This window comes from Mesoplodon bidens (genome assembly GCF_964165515.1).
Source record: "Mesoplodon bidens genome assembly, chromosome: 3".
Lineage (NCBI taxonomy): Eukaryota > Metazoa > Chordata > Mammalia > Artiodactyla > Ziphiidae > Mesoplodon > Mesoplodon bidens.
The window spans coordinates 63,569,995-63,597,568 of NC_138178.1; the positions used below are offsets into that span (position 1 = coordinate 63,569,995).

The 27,574-nt window shown below is 56.8% G+C and overlaps 1 protein-coding gene across 1 annotated transcript; it reads left to right on the forward strand.

The window, feature by feature from the left end:
- The first annotated feature begins 7,209 nt into the window (after positions 1 to 7,209).
- On the forward strand, positions 7,210 to 25,391 carry CSK (C-terminal Src kinase). The gene is made up of 13 exons (XM_081227457.1): positions 7,210 to 7,867; positions 20,406 to 20,485; positions 20,825 to 20,938; positions 21,043 to 21,155; positions 21,505 to 21,724; positions 22,535 to 22,628; positions 22,823 to 22,888; positions 22,972 to 23,071; positions 23,161 to 23,251; positions 23,744 to 23,817; positions 23,900 to 24,095; positions 24,204 to 24,290; positions 24,538 to 25,391. The coding sequence occupies exons 2-13, from the start codon at positions 20,471 to 20,473 to the stop codon at positions 24,718 to 24,720; spliced, it is 1,353 nt and encodes a 450-aa protein (XP_081083583.1). The 5' UTR covers positions 7,210 to 7,867; positions 20,406 to 20,470; the 3' UTR covers positions 24,721 to 25,391.
- Positions 25,392 to 27,574: the final 2,183 nt, after the last annotated feature.

The window sequence follows — 27,574 nt, forward strand, 5'->3', positions numbered from 1 at the left end:
AGCTTGGCCTGAGGCTCAGCAGCACCCAGTTGTTCTCCCTTTGCAGCCCAAGCCAGGCAAACCTGCTTCTTCTCCTTGCCCACCCCCATCCTAGGCCAAGTTTCCAACTTCTGTACCATGAAGAACCCAGAACCCCTTTTCGGCTTTCCCCCAAACAGTTTCCATGAGAAAGGCAGAACAACACCAACTGGGTTTCCAATCTGTGCAGTTGAGCCTGGGGACTTCTGGGTGGAGGCTTGTCCTGCTCAAAGATGACACGCGGCAGGAGAAGGTCTCCAGGCAGCCTCGAGGGGGAAGCATCAACCTTTCAGAAGCTTTCTGAGCCCAGGACTCCGGGTACCAAGAACCAAGGAAGCTCTGGCCCTGCCTGACCCCAGGGGCTCTAGTGCCTGGGTAGTAGTACACATGCCCTCAATATTTGGGGAATGGATGGAGGAGGGTTACTGTTCACAAGCCATTGTGAAACTGTAGGCTCAGGAACAGACAAAAGCCTCAGGAAGCTGGACTTAGAGGACAGCAGGGGAGAGCCAGTACTACACAGCCTGTTTCAGGAGTCAGAGAAAAAATATTCATCTCACTGCCAGTGAGTGCAAGTGTGCCTGGGGCCAAAGCACTGTGCTAAGTGATTAGCTTTTCTTCTTCTCTGTTTAGCAACACAAGTGAGGTGAGCCTCTCATTTCAGAGATCAGGAAACTGAGGCTTAGAAAGTTATATGACTTTTACTTAAGGTCACACAGTTGGGCAGGAGTGAGGCCAGGACTCTAAACCAGAAGCTTTTAAATTAAATTGGGTGAGAATGATACAATGGCATCCTGAATCCTTCCTCTCCTACGCAGGGTCTGGTGGCTGAGTTCCCTCATGGAATCCCCTTCAGTTCCTTTTCTGCAAAATGGAGAGAATAATGATACATACCTTGGAAATATAGTACAAGGATTAAATGACACTTAAGACATGTAAAGTGCTTAGGACAGTGTCTGGCATATGGTAAAGCCTATATCAGTGTTAACTATTGTTATTATTATCATTAATTAAATTTCACATCACTCAGTCATTCAACCAACATCTGAGCACCATGTTTCAGCCTCCAGTGGCAGACCAGGAAACTTGCATAAAGCAGGTAGTCAATGCTACAAAGCTGAGAAGAGGGCCCACTGAGGGGCACAGCAGAGGGGAGTGATCTAGCCTGGGGATTTGGGAAAGGCCATTGCAGCTTCCTGGAGGACAAAAAGCCAGTCAATTCTCCATCAACAGGAAGAAGTGATCTTTTAAAAATGCAAACACAGGGACTTCCATGGTGGTGCAGTGGTTAAGAATCTGCCTGCCAACGCAGGGGACACAGGTTTGATCCCTGGTCCGGGAAGATCCCACATGCACAGAGCAAATAAACCCGTGCACCACAGCTACTGAGCCTGTGCTCTGGAGCCCACAAGCCGCAACTACTGAGCCTGTGCACCACAACTACTGATGCCCGTGCACTTTGAGCCTGTGCGCCACGACAAGAGAAGCCACTGCAACGCAAAGCCCGTGCACCGCAATGAAGAGTAGCCCCTGCTCACCGCCAACTAGAGAAGGCCTGCGTGCAGCAGCGAAGACCCAACGCAGCCAAAAAATAAATTAAATAATTTTTTAAAAATGCAAACACACAGCTGAGGCATTGGCGAAACCCTCAAAGAGCAGGGTTCCTCTGCCCTGAGGTGGACACAGGAGGCCCTGCAGGCTCTGGCCACTGACCTCTCCTCCCAAGACTGCCCCCCATGCCCTGCACCTCAGCCCATCCTGGCCTCTTTCTGTTTCTCCCAAAGCTCAACCCCTTCCAGCTCCAGGGCCTCTGCTCCTATTATCCCAGGCATCTCTCCTCCTGCAGGGTCTCAGCACTCAGGTGAGGAGGGCTCCTCTGCTGTGCACCTGCGTCACACCTGCACATCTCTCCTAGTAACTCTCATCATGCTGTTTAACATCTGTGCCCCACCAGACAGAACATTCCAAAACCAAGGACCAAGGAGGAAAGAAATATGTGCCATGAGGAAGGCACCAGATAGTTTGCAGGGATCCCAGGTTCCTTGACCAATTCATGTCATGAACTTGGCTCTGCATCTGCCTGCTCCAGAGAGATTCTGAATTGGGAAGCCCAGACCCATGACCTTCAAGGTCAGGAGACCAGCCAATTAACCCCTTGGTGTGGTCGAGGAAGCCCTATGTACCAGCTGCCTCAAGCCACAAGAGTGAGGTCCTCCAGCTCTCAATGGCCTCTCGGTTGGGTCACCACCACCGCTAACACCACAAAAGCCAAAAAGCCACCAAGCCATCAGCACCAAGACTTCTGCCACCATCATGGCGGAAGCAAACAAACAAGCTTCCTTAGAAATCCCCTTAGAGCAAACTGTTGCGGTAAAGAGAAGAGACTTTAATCTCACATTAAAAATGTTTGTGCAGGGTTTCCCTGGTGGCGCAGTGGTTGAGAGTCCACCTGCCGATGCAGGGGACACAGGTTCGTGCCGCGGTCTGGGAGGATCCCACATGCCGCGGAGCGGCTGGGCCCGTGAGCCATGGCCACTGAGCCTGCACGTCCAGAGCCTGTGCTCCGCAATGGGAGAGGCCACAACAGTGAGAGGCCCGTGTACCGCAAAAAAAAAAAAAATGTTTGTGCATAGTAAGTGTCCAGTAAATATCAGTATCATCATCAATAATAATAATAAAGTATCGGGCACATAGCAGGTGCTCAGTAAATGGTAGTTCCCTGGTCCCAGGGGGACAGAAGTTAGAGTCCGTTGGCAGCTGCCCACCCTCCCCATGCCCAGGGCCTCCACCTGTGCACAAGGAGTCAGAGCTGCAGGAGATCACCAGATGCAACCCTTCAGGACACAGGAGGGGAAACTGAGGCCTGGATGGGGAGGACTTGCCCAAAATCAGAAGCCAGTCTGTCCCTAGAACCTGGGTCTCCCAGGCCAATGCCTTGTCCTCGTGATAAACTCAGCCAGCCCAAGGAGGGAGGTTTTCAATGAGTGATGCCTCTGGATGCAGGTGGGCAATGCTTACTCCCAAGGACAGCTTTGTGAGGGTGGGGTCTCAGGCCCCTTGAGGAGAGCACAGGGCTTATCTGGAAGGTCAAGTCTTTGCCTCTGCATGAAGCAGGCATAGCTTCTTGCCTTAACGGAGCCCATGGAAGCCAGCTCTCCTGCGGGTCAGGAAGGGAAAGAGGTCACAGGGGAGGCCCATGCTGGCCCCTGGTTCCCTGAGCCTTTAGCAGCTGTGGCTATCAGCTTGGCCACCCTGCCGAGTGGTCCCTGATGTTGAGATGGCCACTGTGGCCACTTGCTTTCTCCTGCTTCTGCCCTTCCCTAGGCCTCTCAGGCCCCAGCATTGGTCCAGTCTCCCCAGCTACCTTCCCTGAAGCCCCCCTTTGCATTGCTTCTACCCCTCGACCCACTCCCACAGGTCAGTGAGACCCTACAGCAAGAAGTGGCATTCACACCAGGCCTGAACGATCCCAAAGCCCATGCCCTCTCAGTCTGGTCTCACTGCCTCCTAGGTGTCCCCAGGTGCTGTTTCCCATTGGTGCCTCCTTCCACCTTCCACAGCCTCTTTCTGGAGGAGGCTCATTCCCCCAAGGGCCTGGCAGGAGCTTCCTGTGGGGATGGTGATGACGAGGTTGAAGAACAGCTCCTAAAGCAGGAGAGCCGGCCTCTGCAGAGCCACCCAGAGGTGCTGTCAGCGAGGGAAGCTGCCCACAGTCAGCTCAGCCTGAGCACCTGCTCTGCAGGAAGTAGAAGGGGACTTTGCTGGAAATCTGCCTTTAATCTTGGCTTCCTGTTTTCTGCCCTGAGGGACTGCCCAGACATCTGAGTTTCAAACTATTTCACACCAGTTTCTCTAAACTGTCATTTCAGAGCAAAGAGGCTGGGGGAGAGGAGGAGGCAGCGTGGCAGGAAGTCCTTTCCTTCCCAGGGGACCCTGGGATCAGAGCTCAGTCCACCCATAAAGGTGCTTAAGCTCTGGACTTCTGGCTACCAACCCAACTTTGCATCGAGCTACTGCGGTGGCATTGTGTCATCAAATGCAGCCAGAAGTCCTAAGCCCTGTTCCCACATTCAGGGGTCTCAAGCCTCCCCTCTTTTCTCCATTCCCCCAAGGTGGGGACAACAGCTCAGCCTGGGAAAGCTAGCACTTGAGCCTACCTGGCAGGGAAGGGCTCCTCTTAAATTTCCTCCCCTATCCTAGAACCCGAAGACCCTTCTCTGAAAGGAAAGTTCCTTTCCTAGGGTCTGCTGAGAGGGGAGGCTGTTTGGTGCCCCAGGCTTTGGAGGTCTCAGATTGGAACCCCAATTCTGGGAGTGGGACTCTGGGAAAGTTCTGAGTTCTTCGAGCCTCAGTGGCCTTGTCCGTAAAACGTGGCTCCAAACGCCATCTTGACATCTCCCTGTCTCACGGGTGTCTTAACCTTAGCTTGTCCAAAGTACAGCTCCTGAGCGCTACCCCCAGCCTGCCCCTCTCCCAGGTCCTCCCTACCTCAGCAAAAAGCACCAGCATTTCCCCATGTTCCAGCTGTACCTGAGGATCAGGCCCCCTTTCTCCTGGGGCCTCACTCCCCCAAACAGCCCATCACCCAGAGCTGCCACGTGGCTCCCCTTTGTCCACTGGGGTCCATGCCCATCATCACTGGCCGTAATATGCAAAGTCTGCTCACTGGTCTCTTGACCTCTGCTCAATCGTGTCACTCCCCTGCTTAAAAATCCTTCAGCGGCTCCCCATCACTCATGTAATAAAATCCAAACTCACGTAATAAAACCCCCGCCCCATAACACCCTACCAGATCCAGCCCCTTCCTCTCATACTACTCCTCTTCGCTTGCTGGTCTTGTCACCTTGGCCTTCTGGCTGTCCCTTAAGCTGCTGGGCCCTCTGTGTCTGTTTCCCTGCCCCGTGCTCTCCTCCATCAAGCATTCATTGACCTCATGCCACAGTGTCTGATTGCCCTGCTTATTTATTTATCCCATGAGGCAACAACCACGGTGGTCTTTCTCACCCCTTCAACTCCTGCATCCAGGATAGTGCCAGGCACTTAGTAGGTGCTCAGTAAGTATTTGAGTGAGGGAATGAATGAATGAATGAATGAATGAATGGTGGTGAGGTTGGAAGTTCATTGGCTCTTCCACTGGAGGATAGCTCTGTGGGGCAGGACCCTTTATTGATTTGTCCCCTGTGCCTGGCGTTCAGGGAAGTTAAAAAATTTATTGCATTCTACAGTGAAGAGGTGGAACCAGGATGCATATACAAGTCTATTTGACTCCAAAGTTCACACTTAGGCCACAGCAAACCCAGGGGAAAATGTCAAACATGTTTGGGGGTAAAGGAAAATGGATTGCTGAAAAACTGGGACAGGGATTAGAGCATTTTCCACATATCCCCACAGCCCTTTCCCATTTTGCCAGCTGATTCAGTCAGGGGAGGGGAGATATCAATTTGGCCCTTCCAGAAGCCTTCGCAGAGCTGATGAAGTGCTTTCCTTTAGGCTGATAGGTGGCCCCATCCGGTCCCACTTTATCATTCCATCTTGACCTCAGAGGAAAGAAAGGGAAACCAGCCAAGCTGAGCACCCTCCCCACCTCCCCCACCCCTAGGCCATTATCTTGCTGCATCTGCACCATCTCTTGTGAGAGAGTTGCATTTTGAGCTTGATCTTACAGAGGAGGAAACTGAGCTCAGAGATGTTAAGTAACTAGCCCAAGATCACACAACTAGGAAGTGGCCCAGCTGAAATTTAACTTTACAATTTGAACCCCCAATCCATGCTTTTTCCTGTGACACCATAGCTATCTCTGAGCTTACTGGATGTCTCCTCAAAGGGCAGTGGTGTGACTACCACTTCCCTCCTTGAAGGGCTGGCTCCTTTCTGGAAACTGGCCAAGGGGTGCACTGGGTCAGAGGGCCATCCTGCAGTTTGTCTGGGGAGGTACACCCAACTCCTGCTCTCTGCAATGCACAGCCACACTGCCTTCCCAACTCACTCTCCTCCAGGACCCTAGTCCCTCACTTATTTTGAATTTCAAGACTTTGCCTGTACACCTCATTTTCCCCACCACAGAATGCCCCTCCCCTCTGCCCCGCCAATCCTGACCCTTCCTTCAGGGCCCAGTCCCTAGGGAGTAGCCTGCCTCCTTGTACCCACACTGGAGTCTCTGGTCTCTCCTCCATCATTGCCCCCGCCCCCAACTCTATGCTCCCCGCCCCCCACACACACACACGCTGTCTGCTCCTGAGCTCAGAGCAGATCACGCCCCGCTCCTCGTTAACAGTAATATATAATAACAGACGATACTTAGCTAAGGGCTGACCATGTGGCAGCCACTGCACGCTAAGCACTTGAAGCGTATTCACTCATTTCTTCCCCACAAAACCTTAAGAAGTTGGTGCTATTACTTTCCCCAGTTGGTAAACTAGAGCACAGAGAGGTTAAGTAACTTTCCCAAAATCACATAGCTACTGACAACTTCCTCACTGCTGCCAGGCTGAAAACAAAGTCCAGGAAAGTTCCATAAGGCCCTTTGGATCTCTCTTGCCTCTGGGGCTTGCAGGGACCCCATCTCCCACTACTTTCCTGGACCCACACTGCAAACTGCAGCCGTACTGAGCTATTTACAGTTCCCAGAGCCATCACGTGCTCTCACCTCTCCCTACCTTTGTCCATGCTGTTCCTTCTGCCTAAGGTCCCAGCTCTGTGAAGTCTCATTAGGCCTTCCCTCTTTTCTGCTCCCTGTGGACCTTGTACACCACTTCTTCACTTTTATCAGTTATTTCTTAGCGCTTGTCTGTTGGCCTGTCAGTACTGGGAACTCCTGGACGGTAACGAAGCGGTCCTACTAGTAGACTCCTGAATAGTCACATTGTCAGCGCCAGGAAATGCTTGTGAATCTATGAATGCTGCTGTGAGTGAGGCCCGCTCTCCACAACCAGATCCGAGGAGAGGGGACCAGGCCTGGTCTCAATCGCTTCTACATCGGGGGAGCTGCGCCCGGGGAAGGCTTGGAGGTTGCTCCAAGGCGGGCTGGTCGGCCCTCGGTGAGGGACCTTCAGGATCCCTCAGCGCCAGTGGGCAGGTGGGGGCAGGGCGTGGGTGCGGACACACCCCCCCGCAGTGCCCCCGGCGCCCGGCAGGGGGCGCCGCCCCGCCGGCCCACGCCCCGCGGCGCGCCGGGCCGGCTCCCTCGCGCAGGCGCGCTGCCGCGGGCGGAGGATCCGGGCCGCGCTTCCTCTCACCAGGCCTGCGAGCTTCCTCCCAGCGGAGCCCAGGGCGAGCCGAGCTTGGCCGCCGCCACTGAGACCGCCGTCGCCCTCTCGCTCTCGCCCCACCCCGCACCCTGCCCGTAGGTCTTGCCGGGGTGGGGTCCGAGCGGGGCGATCGCCCTGCCGCGCCGCCGTCGGGGCCGTCCCCCGGCCAGCGGTCCCTCCCGCCCCAGTCAGCCTGTGGCCGCCGGAGCCTCCGGGACGTGGAACGCGGGGACCCCCTGCGGCCCCTATCCAGTGTCCGGGGCAGTCCCGGGCAGCCGGCGCGACTCCCCAAAATCGAACCTCTGTGGCGGCGTTCGGAAGCGGAACTCTACCGGGGCCGCGCCGGCTACATTGTTTCCTCCCCCCTACTCCCTCCCGCCCCCCTTCCCCCGCCTTTCTTCCCTCCCCGACCCGGGCCGCGAGGCCATCCCCCTGCCTGTCTGGCCGTCCCTCCTCCCCCTCCTTTCGCACCCAGACCTCTTTGTACCGCACCACCCGGGGACCCCTGCGCCCCTCCCCTCCCCCCTGGCCGCATGGACTGCCCCGCAGGCCGCTGATGCTGCCCGCAGCGAGGTGGCCCGGACCGCAGTGCCCCAAGAGAGGTGAGTGCCTGGCAGACCTGGAGGAGGTGGGCGTCCGAGTGCTTCCTAGCGGGAGGCGGGTGGAGGTCGCTCGTCCCGCTTCTGCTGCTTCTGTTGCAGCTGCCGTGGCGCCCACACCCATCCCCCACCTCCCTTACCCACTCCTTCCCGGGTTCGAAATCTCCCGGGAGTCACTGTCAGCCCAGCCCGACTGGGAGGGGAGCGTACGAGGGAGGTACTGCCTTTGGAGCCCCACAGACTTGTCTTAGGCCACCCCGAGTCTGTCCTCCCCCTCTTGTGGGGGCTGGCTGGAACCTGGAGGGAGGGGGTCGGCATGGGCCAGGGCCCAGGAGAATGGGCGGTTTGCCATTCCCGGCCCAGGGCCTCCCTGCAGGTTCCTTGGCCTGCCTGATTCTGACCCCTCCTGCATTCCCCTGCGGAGGCCCTGCCGTCTCCAGGAAGCCCAGGGCCCAGCCACCTCCCTTGAGCCTGCCAGAGGTTGAGCCTGTCACCCTCGGCCTCCCAGAAAACCAGGCCTAAGCCAAGGGACCTCTGACCCTAGGGTGGGGAAACTGGGCAGGGCCTCTGTCCTGGTGGAGGTGACACTGGGCATTAGGATCATGCCCCACCTCCTGGCAGCCTTGTCAGCCCGTTCTCCCAGGCTCCTCAGGGCCCAGCCAGGTGTCAGGAAGGGGCGTGTCCAGCCACTAGATTCTTGGAGCTTAACTAGGGGTTTATCTTCCCTCCTGTTTTGTAGACCAGGGGACTGAGGCTTAAAGGGGGAAGTTGCTATCCCAGGCCTCTGGCAGAGTTAGGCTGTCCGTCCTTTCATCCCCACCACCCCTCCGGCTCTGCAGAGCTGGACTGCTGTGGGTAGAGAGAAACCAGGCAGGTGCCTTTACCCACCAGGGACATAAGCCCCCAGCCTGGCCCATGGGTCCTTGTGGGGTGAGCATGTGCTCCCCTACAGAGGGCTAGAGAGAAGGGAGAGGGCTTCCGGCCCCGGCTCTGCCTGGGTCTGGGCTCGGGCAGCATTGGCACTGCCCATGGGATTTCCCCCTGGTGCCTGAGGCTGGGTCCCACTGAGGGATGCGGTGTGTGGGGCACCCACGGGGTGCAGCCCTGGTGCTGAACTGAAACAGCCTGGTGGTCATTTCTGACCCCTCCCTCCTATACACCTTTGGCTCAGCTGGTGAATGGGATTGGATGGGGAAGGCGAGAGCCCTGTTTCCCCAGGGAGCACCCTTCAGCCTTGGCATGGGAGCATTGTCAGAGTGGGGACACCCAGAGGGTCTCTTCCAAGCTCCCTACACCCTGGTGTTCCCAGTGTCTTTCTTGGTGGGGCCCTAGCAGGAACAGGGTGAAGGCAGCAGGAAGGAGATTGGGACTGTGGCAGGATCCTTTTGCTGCTGGAAGTGTGGGAGGTTCCCTGGAGGATACTTAGCCATGTCTGGGGCCCCTTGGGGCTGCTGGCAGTTTTGTCCCGCTCAGGCCTCTGCCCTTGATTTAGAGTTGTTTCCGGTTGCCCTGACATGCACAGTGGAGGGGACACAGATGTGTTGGGCCTGTGAGGCTCCCCTCACCCAGCCCTAACTTCCTTGCCAGCCTGCGGGCCTGGGGCTGAAGCCTGACATGGTTGGACGCCTGTGAGCTGTTGGGTGCAGGCTGGGGTCCCAAGACCCTTGTAGAAAGGGCTCTGGCTTCAGGCAAGCACGTGTGCAGGGCTTCGCTTTTTATGTGGCGAGCTTGGTGCCTTCCTCCCTGCTCTTCTCTCTGCCTTGGGTCTGGGACAGAGAAGGACCAGAAGACGGTCCCCAGCACCACTGCAGAGGGCACCAGGCCCCAAGGGGTTGAGCCATCACAGAGCAGACCAGAGTACAGGCAGAGACAGAGGCCCAGGGCTCACAGTGTGACGTGGCCGCCCCGACAAGCCTGATCTGGCAGGATGGCTTGGGTCCAGTTCTGAGCTTGTTCTTTGGGAGGTTTTGAATCTCATTGTCCCCAAAGGTGTCTGGTCTGGGAAAGAGAAGGTAGGGAAGGACCCTCATGTGTCTGAGGGGCTGTCCCAAATCAGAAAGGCCATCCCTTGATGTCCCAGACACCAGGACCAGAGCTGGGTGGCAGGTGGGTCCCCAGGAAGCAAATTTGAGCTCAGAAAACTACGTATGTGGGTAAATAGTATTAGGGTTCTTAATTTACAAAGTAACAAAACAGCACTACAGAAAATTTAGAACACAGAAAATTCACCCACTGTTTCTTCACCGGCACAGTGACTGTTAGTATCTTGGAGCTCCCAGCCAGTCTTTTCCTGATCTTTTTTGCCTTTGTCGCTGTTTTCATTTGGGTGTGCATGCCATCACACCTTTTTTCATTTAATACCATATCTGGGCGTTTTGTCATATTGCTACACAATCTGTGCAACTTTGCCCCTAAAAAGCAACAAAATATTCCCGAAAACTCTGCCACAGCAACCTTACCCCAACACTCTTACCAAGCTTGTGCACTGTCGTTTCCCATCTGTTGCTGTTGTAATTGTTGTTACTGCAGGCCCCCAAAGCAGCTGAGGGTATTGGAGAGAGTGGGCAGCTTGGCACCCAACCAACGTGATTCCAGGCCCAGCTGTGCCATTTAGGCCAGGGAAGAGGGACCTTGGACAGGTCATCCTTTGAGCCAGAGTTCCTTTATATACACAACAGGGACGCTGATACCTACTTCAAAGGGGAGTGTGCGGACACGGAACTAACTAACCAAGGTACTAGAAGGTGTCTGGCACACCCCCTGGCATCCACTAGGCGCTCTGTGAGAAGGGGTAGGCTTTGTTGAAGGAGTGCCCACTGCAGGCTGCCTCAGCATGTGCAGAAGACACCCGGGCCAGGGCTGGCTGATGGCTCACCTAGCCAAGGGTGGTCTCTGCCCAGGGAGCCCTTCAGAAACCCTGTGTTCAGAGACTGCTCTGGCCAGTATCCTTTCCCCTGCTCTCTGCCTTCCCCCGTCCCCATCACCATGTGGAAGGTGGGCTACTGGTTGGTTTCTGGGGCCTGGCCCTACCCATTCTCCCTCTGTTCTTCCAGCATCAGAGCTGAATGGATGAGGCCTTTTCTCTGAGAGCCTGGCTGCCTCCTGTCCCCCAGTTTCAGCTACTTCCTAGGCCAGCCCCACATTTCCCCAGTGGAGATAGAGGAGGCCCACTTTCCTTGGGAAAACTGAGTCTTAGCAAGGAACCCAGGCATCCGGAGCCCCAAGCCAGGGACAGCCATGCCAGCCTCATCCTCCCGCCCAGCGGCTGGGGAAGGGAAGAAAGTTGGGGTCAGAAGGCAGAGGTTCTAGAGCCTCCCAGCTGGGAGTTGAAGGGGAACATAGGTGGTTCACAGATCACTAGGGAAGTCTTGTATGTTAGTGTCCTTCTCTTCAGCAGGTGCTCCTCAGGTCTAATCTGAGCGTGTACTGCTGTGACATCGCTTGCTTCCTCTTGTTCCACGTCTGTGGAGATCAGAGAACTGGGAGTGCCCTGCTAGGGTCAGCCCATGGACAGTATGAGGAAAACAGTCTCAGCTTGGCACTCCCAGGGCCTAGGAGACCATAGCCCCAGATGACCCTGGTATGTCTCACGACTAACCTAGGTAGAGGGTCCTCCCCAAGGTGGCCCATTCATTGCAGAGGGCTCCCAGGCGCATGACCTCGGACTCCGGCCGCCAGACTTTTGCCTTTGGAGTGTCCCCCTCGTCCCTGGTCTTGGTGCAGGGGAGGCGGGCATTACAACTGCCCTCCTGTCCCACAGCTTGGGCTGGGATGAGGTCACAGGGTGCGGTCCTCTCCAAGATGCTGGCCTGGCTGGGGTGAGCACTTTGGGAGTTTCTCAGTGCCCCCCCTCCTTGGTTGGGGACAGGATGGGTGGAGGAGGCAGGCCACCCTCCACACCAGGCAGGGAGCACTGCCTCCCCTCCTCCTCTCCTCTGGGTCCCTTCATCCAAGGGCTGGAAATAGAATCCGCTAAGTAATGATTAAAGTCAAATTCAGACCTAAAAATAAAGAGCTGGTGAGGAAGAGCTAGTGTGCTCCCTGCGTGGCTGAGGGGAGAAGCAAGCAGGGCGAGGCTGACTTCGGGGGGCCAAGCCCTGCTACCCGGGAGAGGCCAGAGCCTGCTGGGGGACCAGGAGTACTCCACTAACTGGGGGGGGGGGTCTCTTGTATCAGGCATGATTCAGCCTGTACCAATCAGGGTCAGACTGGCAGGACCAGGGAGAGAATCCCATTTTTCCCGTGGGGAAACTGAGGCCTGGGAGGGACAAGTAGTTTGTCCAGCAACTGTCCAAAGAGCTCCCCTTGGCAGGCCCCCAGGGACCTGAGGGCCCCATGCAGCCCAGCTCGCCCTTCTGCCGGCTCAGTTTCTCTTCCTGGTTTTGAGGTACTGTGATGAGGGTAGCTTCTCATCACACACCAGCTATGTACGCCTCAGTGGGGCTGGGCCTCCAACCGCAGCTTCCCTCTGCCTCCCCTCCCCTTCCGTGGTCTAGGCCCCTAGAAGCAGGAGAGGCTGCCTGGTGCGCCCCTCCTCCCCGCGGGTCCTGCTCTCTGCACAGTTGGAAGCCTTGTGGGTGGGTGAAGACCTGGGTGTCATCTGACGCCTGCACACCCTAGCTGCTGCTTCCCAGCCCTGCCCAGCCCAGCCGCTGCTCCTCACCCGGGCCGGACATCTGTGGCCCATGCTGTCAGGGAGACTGGAGTGGAGAGGAGAGAAGGAACCCTGAGGCCCCCCTGCCGACCAATAGAGGAGGCCAGAGTCAGAGAGGAGTCAGTCAGTAGGGAGAGGCCTGTGGTTCCAACTTCCTGGCAGGGCTGGGGGGAGCTCAGAAGCTGGGGATCTGCGTAGGCTGGAGCAGCCAGGAGGGCTTCCTGGAGAGGAAGGGCCATGAAAATCAAGAAGCATTTGAGAAAGAGACAGGGTAGGGGCAGAGGTCCTTGCTTAGAGCTCCTACACTCTCTAGGGCTGCTGGCTTCTCTAGTTGCTGTGGGAGGCACGGTATGGCACATACTCTGTGCGAGGCACAGATGTAACCCATCCTTCCCAGAGCAGGAGGGCCGATCTCTGGGTGAACCTCCCCTCAGCTGCCCACTCTCACCTCTCTGTCCAGGGTGTCATCTGTCCTGCCCAAGGAAAGGGTGGAGGGGTTTTCTCCCGACCAAGTTCAGACAAATCTGAGCTGAAATCTTTGCTCTACCCCTTGGAAGCTGGGTGATCCTCCTCAGCCTGGTTACCCCTCTGTCAAACAGATCAGCGGTAAAACCTCATGGGGTTTTTTGGAGAATTAAGTAACTAAGGCAGGATTGAGTCAGTAGGCTCTCACTCTTCGTGCTTTCATTTTTACAGTCCATCCCGTGGGGCAAGGGTGTTGGTAACCCTTCTCCCTACACTGGGCAGCAAGACTGTACGTCCTTTGAGTTGGGCCCCCTCAGCTTTACCTTCTGAGCCATGTGTTCTCAGGGTCCCAGTTCTGAGATGGGGAGACCAGGAATCTGGGGGCCAGCTCACCGGCCTCTGGGCCGCAGTTTCCCCACCTGTAACGTGGCGAGGGGACTTTGGGGTGAGGGACAAGGACACTCTGGTTTTTAGGGGTTCGTTGGAGGTGGTTTTTAAGGGTTCATTGGAGGTGGTTTTTAAGGGTTCATTGGAGGTCAGTGCTGAGAGGCTGTATGTAAATGTAGGCAAATGAAGATGCAATGACCACAGGCTGTGCTGAGGTGGGTGGCGGAACAGAGGCCTGGAGTCCCCACTGCCCAGTGCATGTAGGTAATTAGGCTCCTGAGCGGTAATTAGAAACCTTTCTGGGCCAGGAGTGTCAGCCTCAAGCTGCAGCGGTGCCTGGGGAAGGAGGCTCCCCTTATTAGCCTCCTCTAGCTCCAGCCCCCACTGAGCCATTGGGGGGGCAGGAAAAAAGCCAGTGAGTTGCTGTAATTTAGTTTTTAACACTTTGCAGCCATTAAACTCACCCCTCCCCTTAGGGCAGGGGTGCTGGATGCTGAGGGAACCCTGGGGGTGAGGGTGGGTCAGCTCACACTGCAGACAAAGTGGGACTGTCCATCCTTCCAGCCCTCTCCTGACCCCCAGGGAGGTTCAGGCCTCTCCAAGGGTCTTGTGCCCAATTCTGCAGCTGCCCAGCTGAGGGCTCTGGGACCACCCATCTGGCTCAGTGGGAACCAGCCTCCAGCCCATGGCCTGGTGTGTGGCCAGGGGCATCACAGTGCCGTCAGCCTGGGTGCCCTGTGCAGAACCAGAGGTGGGGCTGATTTTACTGCTGCCAAACCAGCCCAGCTGCTGTTGGTGCCCCGCCCTCCTCAGGTGTCTTTCGGAGGGGCGTGCCCAATCAGAAACGCAGAGCTGTGTGCCAGACGCCTGGGTTCAGAGCCTCTGTTGACCCTCACCCTGAGCCTCCTCCAGCCTTAATTAACTCTCTCTGTACCACTGTTTGAAATCCTAATCCTGGCCCGATCTAGCACAGTCGCTTCTACCTGAGATCCTCCCCTCCCCTCCCCCTCTTCCTGGAAGCCTTCCCCAGTGGCCTTTGTCTCTCTCCTCTGCTGAGGCACCAAGCACACCTGGCCATGATTGATCACCTGGTAGCCAGGAGGGCTGGAGCAGGGCTGGGCACAGAGGAGAGATGCTGAGTAGCATTCTTGGGGTCCCAAGGGGAGGACCTCCTGGGCCCTTCCCCCCTCCTGTCCATCCTGGCCACCACACATGGAGCTGGGCTCACAGGGAGCCTCTTGAAACAGTGGCTCAAAGAATAAGAGGGCAAGGTGGACCTGCTTGTTGCCTCTGGGGGCTGCCCTGCCCCGCAGAGGCTCCAGCTGGGTCCTGTGGCAGGACCAGAGTCTCTGGGGGCCATGGCCCCCAGAGTTCCCCCAGATCTCTTGTGCACTTCCCTTTTCAGTGGCTATTTTTAGCTGGGTGTAAACAGTTACTGAAGGCTCCCACGCCCCATTAAGCAGTGGAGTTTTGGTGAGGGGGGCAGGGCAGGAGCCCCTTAACCTACCCTGGCCCTCAGCACGTGCTAGGCTGTGAGGGTCTACAGCTTCCCCAAGGCAGGGAAAGGGCAGTTGCTGGGCTTCCCCCCTCCCTGCCAGCCTGAACTCCCAAGAAAGGCCTGCCTGAGGCTGTGGCCACTGACCTCAGCGCTTGGGCACAATGCCCAGCCTGTTCCCGGGACCCCAGCACAAGAACTCCTGGGAGCAGGGTTTGGGGCAGGAAGTCGGAGTGAAAGTCCCCTGTCCCCCAGCCCTGTGGGGTGGAGTGGCAGCTGCTGTCCCTTTGGAGTTAAGTATAGTCCTATCGGTTATGGGACTGCAGTGTGGTGCAGCCAGCCTAGTTTCCCCCTGTTGTTTGTTGGTTCATTCATTCATTCAGCACTCATGTGCTGAGCAGCCGCCCTGGGCCAGGCTCTCCTCCTGCAGGGGCTCCCAGGCCAGGGTCAGTGAGCTTCTCGCATGAGAGGCTCTGGAGGCCCGGAGCAGCCACCACAGCTGGGGAGCCACGGAAGGCTCCTGGCACAAGTGGTTTTCAAAAAGTTATTGATTTTCTTACTAATCTTATTTTTGGGGGGGAGGTAATAGATGCATGTGGTTAAAAAAACAAAAGTTAAAAGAACAAAATAGCAAATATACAACGAACAGTAAGCTTCCCTTGAACTTGATACTCACTACTCCTTCCCATTCTCAGAGACGACCTCTGTTACCAGTTTCTTCTATCTTTCAGAGATAATCCGTCCATATCTAAGGTTAGGGGCGAATGGTATGTCCTTTTAAAAAACAACAATTTGTAATATACCATGGGTGATGTCCTGCACCCTGCTTTTTTTTTCGGTCTTTGAGTATTTCAGACCTACCAAAAAGCTGAAATAATGGTATAATGAATACCCATGTATACTTTACCCAGATTCACCAGTTCTTAACATTTTGCCACATTCGCTTTACCTCTTCTTTTATATACATGGACATATGTGTATACGTTGTTTTTTTTTTTGCTGATTTGAGTGTTAGTTGCAGGCATCGTACCTTTCTCTCCTAAGTACTTTATCATGTATCTCTTACATAATCACAGTACCATGATCACACCTAAGAAAATTAACATTAATTCCATAACATTATCTAACATTTTCATTTTCCCAGTTGTCCCCAAATGATCTTTATAGCTATTTTTTCCCTCTGATCCAGAATCTGATTCAGAATCACTCATTGAATCTTGCTATCATGTGTCTTTTCTTTTCTTTTTTTCTTTTCCAGCTTTGTTGAGATATAATTGCGATTTAATGTGTAAGTTTAAGGTATACAGTGTGATGATTTGATATATGTGCATATTGTGAAACGATTACCACAGTAAGGTTACTTAACACATCATTCACCTCACGTAATTACCATTTTGTTGTTGTGTCATGTTTCTTTTGTGTCTTGTTTAATCCAGAACATTCCCCAGCCTTTCTCTGTTTGTTTTGTCTTTTATGACATTGACTCTAAGAGTCCAGGCCAGTTATTTGGTCTCTGTCTGCCTACGTCTTCCTGATTGGAGTCAGGTTAAGCCGCTCTGCGGGGCCATCGCACAGAGGATGCTGTGCCCTCCTTAGTGCAGGAGGCACTCAGTGTGCTCCTCTCATTATTGGTGATGCTTAATTTGATCACTCGGTTAACAAGGTATCTGCCACATCTCTCTGTGGTGGAGGTGCTTTTCCCTCTCTCTGATTAATCTGGAGGGTGGTACTTAGATGCCATGTCACTGTCCTATTCCCCCGACAACGTTTCCTTCATGACTTGAGCTGGCTTTTTGCCATTTCTACTTACTCTATCATGAGGAGGTTTCTGTATCAGCACCTAGAGATCCGTCCTGGCCCCATAACAGCTGGAGTTGTGTTGTTGCCTTTTCAGGCTATCTGGTCATATATTTACTTGGTTCTTTATTAACGGACATAAAGGTTGTCTCCCAGTCTCTTGCTACAACAAACAGTACTGCAGGGACTGTCTCACTACATTTTCTTAGGCACACGTGCAACCCCTGAAGGTTGAGTGGAAGTTCCTTGGGTAGAGAAGGGGGAAGGAGTGGAGAGTGAATGCCAAGGCGGGGAGGTGGGTGGGGCACCAGGGTCCTAGGAGCAGCAGGTGAGAAAGGGATCTGGTTCAGGTGCTGGAGAGCCAGTGAGTCCCAGAAGGGTCAAGGGACTTTCCCAAGGTAACACAACAAGTTGGTGGCAGAGCAGGAACAGGACTCAGAGCCCTTGACTCCCTGGACAATGTTCCTGCACTTCTTCCACAAAGTGGCCTGAAACAAGGTTCACATAACCCTGGAAGGGCCCCTCTGTGCCTGATCAAGGCCTGACTAGAGGCCTAGGTTTGCAGTAGCCGCTCCCAGCCACTCTGACTCTTGGCCTCTGACCTGGAGGGGGATAGTCCAGCTGGACCCTCAGAGCCCTAAGGATGGGACCTTCTTGGCCTCATGACTTCGCCAAGGAGGAGCCGTCAGAGAGGGTCTGCAGCTCCTGCTGGCAGGATTTCTGTGGGAAGAAAGCAGGCTTCAGAACAGCCCTGGGAGCTGTAGGGTTGTCACCAGCCCATTGTACAGATGGGGAAACTGAGTCCTGAAGTCATAGCCAGTAGAGCAAAGGGGAGAGGCTAGCTCCTCCCTCTCGTTTCCATATCTGTCAAAACCCAGACCCTCAAGAAAGGCCACCCTGACCCTCCTGGTCTTGCCCCTTCCTCTGAGCACTGCTTGATTCTCCCTCTTCCCTTGCACTCTCTTTTCGAGGCCAGTGTGGTTCCAGCCTGCTGGCAGCCCCTGCATGGTGCATGCACATAGGCAGGAGGCACCAGGGGTGGGGGTCGAACTGGCCTGCTGGCTCAGGCATATGACACCTGCATGGGGCCGGATGCTCACTGGAGGTGCAGCCTCAGGTAAGGCCACTTGCCTCTCAGCCTGGCTCGGCATGCTCATCTGTAAAATGGGGATAATAATAGCCTCTCCCTCTCAGCTGTTAGAGGATTTGATGAGCCATAATGTGCCAAGGACAGGGCGAAGCACAGAATAAGTGCTCAGCAAACAGGACCTATTATTATTTTTGTTATTATCATCTAGTCAGTGGGGAGGCGGCAGCAGCAGCTGCAGGCCTGCAGGGGAGGGAGTGTTTGCAAACTGACAGCTGGGAGGGTGACTAATGGTGCCTCAGCCTCCTCGCCCTCTCGCCCTCGGTGGTGGTGAATCTTGCGAGGGAGGGGGAGGCATGGGGATGTGGAGAGCTGGCAGAGCCCCTATTCAGAAGGTCTTGAAGGGCTTCCCTGGTGGCGCAGTGGTGGAGAGTCCACCTGCCGATGCAGGGGACGCAGGTTCGTGCCCTGGTCCGGGAAGATCCCACATGCCGCGGAGCAGCTGGGCCCGTGAGCCATGGCCGCTGAGCCTGTGCGTCCGGAGCCTGTGCTCCGCGACGGGAAGGGCCACGGCGGTGGGGGGCCTGCGTACTGCAAAAAAAAAAAAAAAAAGAAGGTCTTGAAGGTTGGGGACCCAGCTAGCCACAGAGGGACCCCAGTTCAAGTTCCGGACCATCACCCCTAACTAGCTGTGTGACGTAGGGCAAGTTGTTCAAACCTCATGAGCCTCAGTTTCCACTTCTATAAAATGGGGGCAAGAGGAGCTCACGGCTCCCACATGTGGTTCTTGGGAGCCTAGAGGTGCTTCCTATACTCATGGTGGTTCAGTCGTGTCAATGTATGTGTGTGTAGGGGAGTCCAGGCTCATCCTTCTTGTGCCCCAGGCTCCCTGCCCAGATGGCAGAGGTTGACGGGCTGGCCTTGGGACAGGAAGCACTATGTATTCCGGGAGGAAGGGAAGCCTGGAAGTGGGGCCTGGACGCGGTGGTGCTTCTCCCCAGCTCTGTTCTCCCCAGCTCCTTCTGGTCTCCTAGACCACACACTCCCCTGCTGAGGCCCACAGACCCCATGGCCCTCAGAAGCAAACCCTGTTTCCTCACGTCAGCGTTTGAAGCCCCCGCATCCCTGCAAGTTTTGTGCCAGGCGGACCCAGTACACATGGTCCCCTGCCGCAGACTGACGGGGTGCTCAGACCGTCAGGGTCTGTTTCCCGCCCTCCTCACCATGGGCTTCTAGCCTGGGGTGCCCCTGCCTTTTTTAGCCCTCCAGCCTTCAGGGCTCAGCTCCAGCGCTCCCTCCTCCAGGAAGCCCATGTAAGCTCTGCAGTCCTCACTCACCTCACACCCCTAGGCACTTGCACTCAAATGTCTTCTTCCACCGCCTGGCCTGGGGTAGGTGGTAAAGTCTGTGAGTGTCAACCAGGCCCCAGGCCTTGTGTGTCCTGCAAATGAGCCTGGGAACAAGGCACATGCAGAAGTTTTTCTTCTAACATACTGTGAGCACGGAGTAGTCACTGGCCCTGTCTCAGCCTCAGTTTCCTCATCTGTCAGAAGAGAACAGTAGCCCCATCCTTCTGCTTCCTGGGACAGGTACTCCAGGACTCTGGGCTGTGTTTGGGAAGATGCTGGTCATAGAGGGAGTGCTGAGCTGGGGCCACAAAGAGTATGTGTGCAAGACGGGGTTGACTTGCTGCTCTTGGGGCGTGGGGTTGGCTGGGGTAACTTTCTTGGGGTAGTCAACTTTACTGAAGTAAACACATACACCAAAACGTATACCAGCCACAAGCGTACAGCTCAGTGAAGTGCTACAGAGTTGAACTTGCCCCCTTCCAGTCACTGCCTCCTCCAAGGGGAGTCGCCATCCTGCACTGGAAAATCCTGACTGTGGAGTTTATACAAGTGGAATCACATGGCATGTGTGCTTTCTGTCTGGCGTCTTGGTTAGCATGTTTAGATGCATCAGTGTTGTTTCATAGCTGTAGTTTATTCATGTTTACTGCTGTCCGGTACTCTGTGAATGTACACAGTTTATCCATCTCACTCATGGGCATCTGGGCAGTTCCCAGTGTGAGGTTTGCTACAGACCGCGCTACTGTGTGTGCTCCTGTGCCTGTCTCAGCAGTGCCTGCCCTGTTTTCTTTTGGGTGTGTGCTGGGAAGTGGGGTTGCCAGGCCATGGGGTTGGCATACACTTGGCTTCAGAGATACTGCCTGGGCGAGTTTTTATAGGTGACAGAACTAAGAGGCCCACAGAGGACAAGGGACTTTCCCAAGGTGTCAAGCACCTTCCCCAGGTTCACAGCTGCCCTGTGGTCCCCCACAGACCACTTAGCTGATATCCAGCCGTGGGGCAGGCACTACTCACCCCCTACGCTTTGTAGCCTCTGTTGGTCATTCCGAGGGCTGAAAGGCCACAATGGGCTCAGGGTTGACAGCCCTCTGTCCTTGGGGGTCCTCAGCCCTCATCCATCCCCTGCCTCCTCCCCTGCCCCGTGCCCTCAGCCTGCTGAGACTGGAAAGGACAGCCCTTGCCCCAAGTCCCAGCTCTGGAAGCCTCTGGCGTCTGTTCGCATTGCTATGGGGAAGGAATAGGGTCTCAGTGACGGAGGGAACCATCTCCTCTCACAGCCTTCCCGCAATCTTCCCCTCTCCCCACAGCTCTCATGGTACCAAGTGACAGGTTGGCCTTCCTGTGACACGGGGACACCAGATCTTCTGAGAAGATGTCGGCAATTCAGGTACTGCAGGGGCAGGGGTCTAGGGCAGTGGAGTATCCCCACCACCACCACGGGGGTGCTGAGAAGAGAGAGAATGAGGATTCAGGTCGATTCAGTCCCCTTTACCCCAGTCCTGGCTTTCAAGGGCCCACTGTCAGATGCAGGGCCCTCAAGATGGGAGCACAGGTCTGGGGGCAGAGGGGAAGTCTCAGCTAGAAGGACACCCAGAGCTCTCCGGGGGAAGGGCACCTCACCCAGACTCAGGGAGGCCAGCCAAGAGGCTGTGACCTTGAAGGCTTGCAAGCAGGTGGGTGGGGGCTGCCCCAGGCTGCACCCGCCCACGTGTCGCCTGCCCTGCAGGCTGCCTGGCCATCCGGTACAGAATGTATTGCCAAGTACAACTTTCACGGCACTGCTGAGCAGGACCTTCCCTTCTGCAAAGGAGACGTGCTCACCATTGTGGCTGTCACCAAGGTAACTAGGGACTTCACATCCCTACCCCCTTCCTACCTCTGGGTTTTGTCTCCCCTGCACGGGAGGGTGAGCCTGAGAGCGTGTCTGGGCTCCCCTCTCCCCAGGACCCCAACTGGTACAAAGCCAAGAACAAGGTGGGCCGTGAGGGCATCATCCCAGCCAACTACGTCCAGAAGCGGGAGGGCGTGAAGGCAGGCACCAAGCTCAGCCTCATGCCGTGAGTACCTCGGAGGAGTGGTTGGGAGTTCCCAGTCTGGGAGGAAGGAGGGCGGGGAGCCCTGTTACCCCTGGAAGAGAGTCAGGAAAGCAGGGAGGCGAGAGTGAGGGGCTGGGATGTCCGTGAGGGCCTCTTGAGACGAGGGGAAGGGCATGGGTGCCGGACCTCAAAGGGGAGGACGGAGCTAGGAGGGCTGAAGAAAGAAGGGCAGGAAGCAGAGGATGAGGGCCTCCAGAGCCTGTCTGAGCCCTGAACTGTGGAGAGGTGCCAGCCAGAGGGAGAGCCTTCGGGCAGTGGAGCCTGGCAGTGCCCTTGGGCCACCATGACCCCAGGCCCGGCCTCCCCGCAGCTGGTTCCATGGCAAGATCACGCGGGAGCAGGCAGAGCGGCTCCTGTGCCCACCAGAGACAGGCCTGTTCCTGGTGCGGGAGAGCACCAACTACCCCGGGGACTACACTCTGTGCGTGAGCTGCGACGGCAAGGTGGAGCACTACCGCATCATATACCACGCCAGCAAGCTCAGCATCGACGAGGAGGTGTACTTCGAGAACCTCATGCAGCTGGTGGAGGTGAGCGGAGCGTGCCGGCCCTGATCCCGGCTACAGTCCCACCACTCTAGCTGGGTGACCTTGGGCATGTCCTGCAGCCTCTGCTAGCCCACGTTTCCTCACGCCTCGATAGAGCCCGTGCTGTGTGCCAGCATTGAGCTCTGACCCCACAATGCCTGCACAGGGAGGTGGTACCCCAGTTCACAGGCCAGGAAACGGAGGTTCAGAGCAGTTAAGGGACCTGCCTCTGGTCACACAGCTGTGACTTGGAGGTGCCAGGACTAGAATCTGAGTATTCTGATCCCAGAACTAGCTTCCTTCCAGCCACTCATAGAGCTGTATGCCCAGATGTGTGTATGTAAACATGTCCTCATGAACTTTACCTTGGTGGCCCACATGTCCCTGCAGCTCCCAAGGCCATCTCTGCCCCAGGCAGCCTCCAGATGCCTCCTGTACTCACTCTCAGCACCTTCCCCCTGTTGGCCTGGCTTGCCCTATGGCAGGGGAGGGTCCTGTGCACACCTGGCTGGAGGCTGGTATTAGACTGAGCCAGGGCTTGTCCTCTGCTTTGGGATGCTGGTGAGGCCCAGAGTGATCACAACAACCCGGTATCTGTCCAGCACCTGGGTGTGGGGTGGCATGGGAGATGGACCATGTGTCTGGGACCTCCCTAAGCCCTGCTAGACGTGGAGAGCCCTCGTGACCCAAACCAACTCTGGGCTGGGTAGGACTGGCCTCTGCTGCCTCCTGGTGGTCAGACCCGGGCGGTGCACGGGAGCCACGGGTGGTGCACAGGGGGCTGGCCCTGATCGCCTGCCCTGCCCTCTACAGCACTACACCTCAGACGCAGATGGGCTCTGTACCCGCCTCATCAAGCCAAAGGTCATGGAGGGCACCGTGGCGGCCCAGGATGAGTTCTTCCGCAGTGAGTGCCACCCCCCCACGCCCACTCCTCACTTGCCTACCCGCCTCCTCCCACCCGGGCTTCCTGGAACTACCCCATCCTGGTGGCTCTGGAGACGTCCAAGGAGCCCCACATAAGTCACAGTCCAGTCTGCCTCTGCTGTGACCCCCGCTCTGACTTCAGCACCCCTCACTCACCACCCACTCCCCCCGCAGGCGGCTGGGCGCTGAACATTAAGGACCTGAAGCTGCTGCAGACCATTGGGAAGGGGGAGTTTGGAGGTGAGCCAGAGAGGGTGGGAGCCCTAGGAGAGGCTGCTGACTGGGGGGACTCCAGGAAACGACCCCCAACTCTCTTGCCCCAGACGTGATGCTAGGCGACTACCGAGGGAACAAAGTCGCCGTCAAGTGCATTAAGAACGACGCCACTGCCCAGGCCTTCCTGGCTGAAGCCTCGGTCATGACGTGAGTTGGGGCAGGGGGTGGGGAGGTCACCCGGGGCCAAGAGGTGATGGGGAGGCTGGGCAGGCTCTGACCACCCCGTCCTGCCCCAGGCAACTTCGGCATAGCAACCTGGTACAGCTTCTGGGCGTGATCGTAGAGGAGAAAGGTGGGCTCTACATCGTCACCGAGTACATGGCCAAGGTGTGTGCCTGCCCCGTGATCCAACTGCCAGCCTGGAGCTGAACACTGGGGCTCAGGCCTTCCAGCCGCCCCAAGCCCCCCCACCATACCCTTGGGCCCCTGCTCCCTCAGTCCCTTCTCTCCAACTGGTCTTTGAAGTCACCAGGGCTTGGCTTTTGTCTTGGCTCATCATTTATTCACTACGACCTTGGAAAAGTTGTGTCACCCCTCCAAACCTCAGGTCCTCATCTGTGAATGGAGATAGTAACAAAGTTTACCTCAGAGATTTATGAAGATTAAGAAATAATGCATGATAATTGCTGAGCACAGCGTCCAGCGTCCAGACTCTGATATTCCTTCAGTAGTGACGTCCTGACCTCTCCCCTGCCCCTCCCCTCTCCTGACACCTCCCTTGAGTGTCACCATTTACCCAGCCCCAGGCCCACTGTTCCCAGGGTCTAGAGGGCAAGTCTGACCTATAGGGCCTGTTGGTCTGTCTTGTCCTGCCCCCAGGGGAGTCTGGTGGACTACCTGCGGTCTCGGGGTCGGTCGGTGCTGGGCGGAGACTGTCTCCTCAAGTTCTCACTGTGAGTGAAGCAATGCCTGATTGGGAGGGGGGGCTGCTATGGGATCCCTGTCTAAGGGGACATGTGGCTGGCTCGCCCCCAGAGATGTCTGCGAGGCCATGGAATACCTGGAGGGCAACAACTTCGTGCACCGGGACCTGGCAGCCCGCAACGTGCTGGTGTCTGAGGACAACGTGGCCAAGGTCAGCGACTTCGGCCTCACCAAGGAGGCTTCCAGCACCCAGGACACGGGCAAGCTGCCAGTCAAGTGGACAGCCCCCGAGGCCCTGAGAGAGAAGGTGGGCACGCCTCTCCTCAGGGCCTGAGCAGTGGTGGATGGGGTTCCCGGGTCACCCGCATCCCCCAGTTCCCAGGACCTGACACTGCCTCTCCCATCCACGTGGCAGAAATTCTCCACCAAGTCTGACGTGTGGAGTTTCGGGATCCTCCTCTGGGAAATCTACTCTTTCGGGCGAGTGCCTTATCCGAGAATTGTGAGTGTGGGCGCTGGGGCTGGGTGGGGCTTGGAGCAAGGGAGGGGGTGATGGGGAGGGGGACTGGCTGGGCCCCGCCTCCCCGGCCTGAGGCCTAGAAGCTGCAGACCTGCCCTCGGGACCTTCCAGGCCATTCCCTGGACCGGGGCTGAGGCGGAACTAGGGGGGTCCTTGGAGAGCAACGCTGAGTGGGGGTCCCCTCGGGGGTCAGGCCTTACACTGATGCGTACCACCCACCTGCCCGCAGCCCCTGAAGGACGTTGTCCCGCGGGTGGAGAAGGGCTACAAGATGGACGCCCCCGATGGCTGCCCACCTGCAGTCTACGAGGTCATGAAGAACTGCTGGCACCTGGACGCCGCCATGCGGCCCTCCTTCCTGCAGCTCCGTGAGCAGCTGGAGCACATCAAAACCCACGAGCTGCACCTGTGACTGCTGGCCTCCACCTAGGTCGGGGGCCTGTGGGGACTGAACCCGGAGAGATTGCGGACCTGGTGCCCCACTCGCTGGGCCCAAACCCGAACTGAGCCCAGCAGGACTGTGGGCCTCTTTTCTCTGTTGCAGCCTGCGCCCCTTCTGGCCCCCGGAGACCCTGCCTAGGCCTGGCACCTTCTCTCATGGACCCACCTGTGGGGCTTTGGGAACCCCGCCCAAGGGCCAAGAAGGGAGGAGGCTGAGGAGCCCTACTGGGGTCAGGCTCCCCCTGGCCTCCCATATCTCGCCTTCTTAGAGTTTTATCCCTTTCCTTTTTTGAGATTTTTTTCCGTGTGTTTATTTTTTATTATTTTTCAAGATAAGGAGAAAGAAAGTACCCAGCAAATGGGCATTTTACAAGAAGTACGAATCTTATTTTTCCTGTCCTGCCCACAAGGGTTGGGGAGACCAGGCCCCTCTCTAGGGACCCATCGCCCCAGCCTCGTTCCCCACCCCGTGTTCCTTGTCCATGTTGCCTCGGTCGCCCCGTGTCTGCGCTTGACCATGTTGCACTGTTTGCATGCGCCCGAGGCAGACGTCTGTCAGGGGCTTGGAGTCCGTGTGCCGCTGCCGCCCGCCCACCCACCTGCCTTGTGAGATGGAATCGTAATAAACCACTCCATGAGGACCCCGCCACCCAGTCTCGGCGCTTCCTCCGCCGAGCCTGCCTGTCCCACCCGGCCTCCCATCCCCGTGCCATCTTGTCCATCCCCCTGTCTCTGTGAGTGAGGCTGTGCTTGCCCTGTGAGTGGGGCGGGGTGGGGAGCACCGCGGGGAGATGTAGCCGCCGCCTTATGTCAGCTGCACGAGCGAGTGTCCTGTGTCTGCCATGGGAGAGCTCTCACTATCCGCCTCTCTCAGTGTCCTCCTGCCGGGCAGCTTGTCCCTGAGACCGTCCCGGGCTTGGGTCCCGTCCACAGGGTGATGCCTGGGCATCCCGGCCGCCTCTCCTGCTGTGTTGTTCAGGCCCTCAGCACGAGGAGGGCTGGAGCCACGGACGGGGGAGAAAGCCAGGCCTGACCAGCTGGAGATGGGCTCCCCTTGGTAGGAGGCAGGATAAACGTCTCGTGCTTCAGAGGAGATGGTGATCTGGAGTGGGAGGGGGAAGGGGAGACCTAGATAACGCTGGTGGTTCTCACAGTCTGCCTAAGATGTAGCACTGCCGCCCCGTCCCCAGCCCTATGTGTGCCCAGCCCCATGCCTGAGGATGCAAAGGTGGTGGGTGTCTTCCCCACCCCACCTTGTTGGGCACAGATGGAGAACGCGGACCAGCCATGGGATTTTCTCCCCTCGGGTTCCCCAGGGCCAGTGGTCAGTGCGGAGCCTCTGAGGGCTGTGGGGAGGCTCACCTCATTCACTGAGACAGGCAGTGGGGGTGGGGTTCCCCTTGGTGGCACTCCGCGGCCGCCTTTCCTAGCCAGCAAGCCCTGAAATCCAGGCAGTTCTGACTTGGCAATACTCCTCACGTCTGCAGGTCCTCGGCCCACTGTGGTCCAGCGCCGTCACCTCCCACAGCCCAGTGCTGCCACTCCTCACCTCCCCGAATCCGTTCTCTCTGCACACAGCCAGACTCATTCTTCTAAAACTAGACTGTTCATTCAACAACAAATATTTGGATACCTGCTGTGTGTAGGACTGGGGTTCAGCAGTGAGCAAAACGGGCCCCGTGGAGTTCACAGCTGGGAAGACAAATAATCACATAGACGACAATTACAAACTGCTAAGTGCTGTGAAAGAAACGTATATCATGGGAATCGGGCCTTGACTAGATCAGGGAGGGCTTCCCAGAAGAGGCAGCATGTAAGCTGAGGTCAGAAGGATGAATGGCAGGGTAAGGGAGTGGGTAGCAGCATACTGAGAGGGAGGAGCCAGCTGGTCCCGGCTTCCCAGAAATCACGGGAGAGGGGAACGGAGCCTGCCGTAGGTGTTAGCCACAAGGAGGTTGCTGGTGACTTCAGCAAGACCTTAGTTTGCTGGGGGTGGATTCCAGATCACAATGGCTAGAGGAGGTGCGAGGAATGCGGGAAGGTAGACAATCTTTGGAGGAACCTAGCTGTAATGAAGAGGAGAGGGGGGTGGGCTTCCCTGGTGGCGCAGTGGTTGAGAGTCCGCCTGCCGATGCAGGGGACGCAGGTTTGTGCCCCGGTCCGGGAAGATCCCACATGCCGCGGAGCGGCTGGGCCCGTGAGCCATGGCCGCTGAGCCTGCGCGTCCGGAGCCTGTGCTCCGCAACGGGAGAGGCCACGACAGTGAGAGACCTCCCCCCAAAAAAAGAGGAGAGGGGGTGAGAGGATATTTAAGGCAGCAGAGGCTTGAGCAAATCTGACTGCCAAAGGGAAGGACGTTTACCTTGGGATAGTGTCCACATACTGAGAGGGAGGCGGAAAATATAGAGGGGAGGTCATGGTAGTGATTGAAGGTGGAACCTTCCCTAGAGCAAGGTCGGGCAGCTGGAATCCAGACCGTGAGGGGCAGTGGGTCTGCGATGGGAGAGGGACTGTCCTGGTGAGACTGCCGAGGAGAGGGAATCACGCGGTGGCACACTGATAAATGTCTGACACTCAGGTCTAGGGCAGGTGTGGGGGAAGGGAGCTCTGATGTATAGTGTCCATGGTGTACCCTCTGCCAGGGTAGATTTCATGCTACCAGCATGACTTCACTGAAAGCAGGGATCAGGGTGGACTTTGACAATTGGCTCTCACTAGCTGGTCCAGAAGCCAGTTCAGGTTCAGAAACATGCAAAGATGCCTGCGGCCATGAGGCCACAAGAGGGGCCAGGCAGGCGTGATAATGGAGAATTGCACCAAGTGTG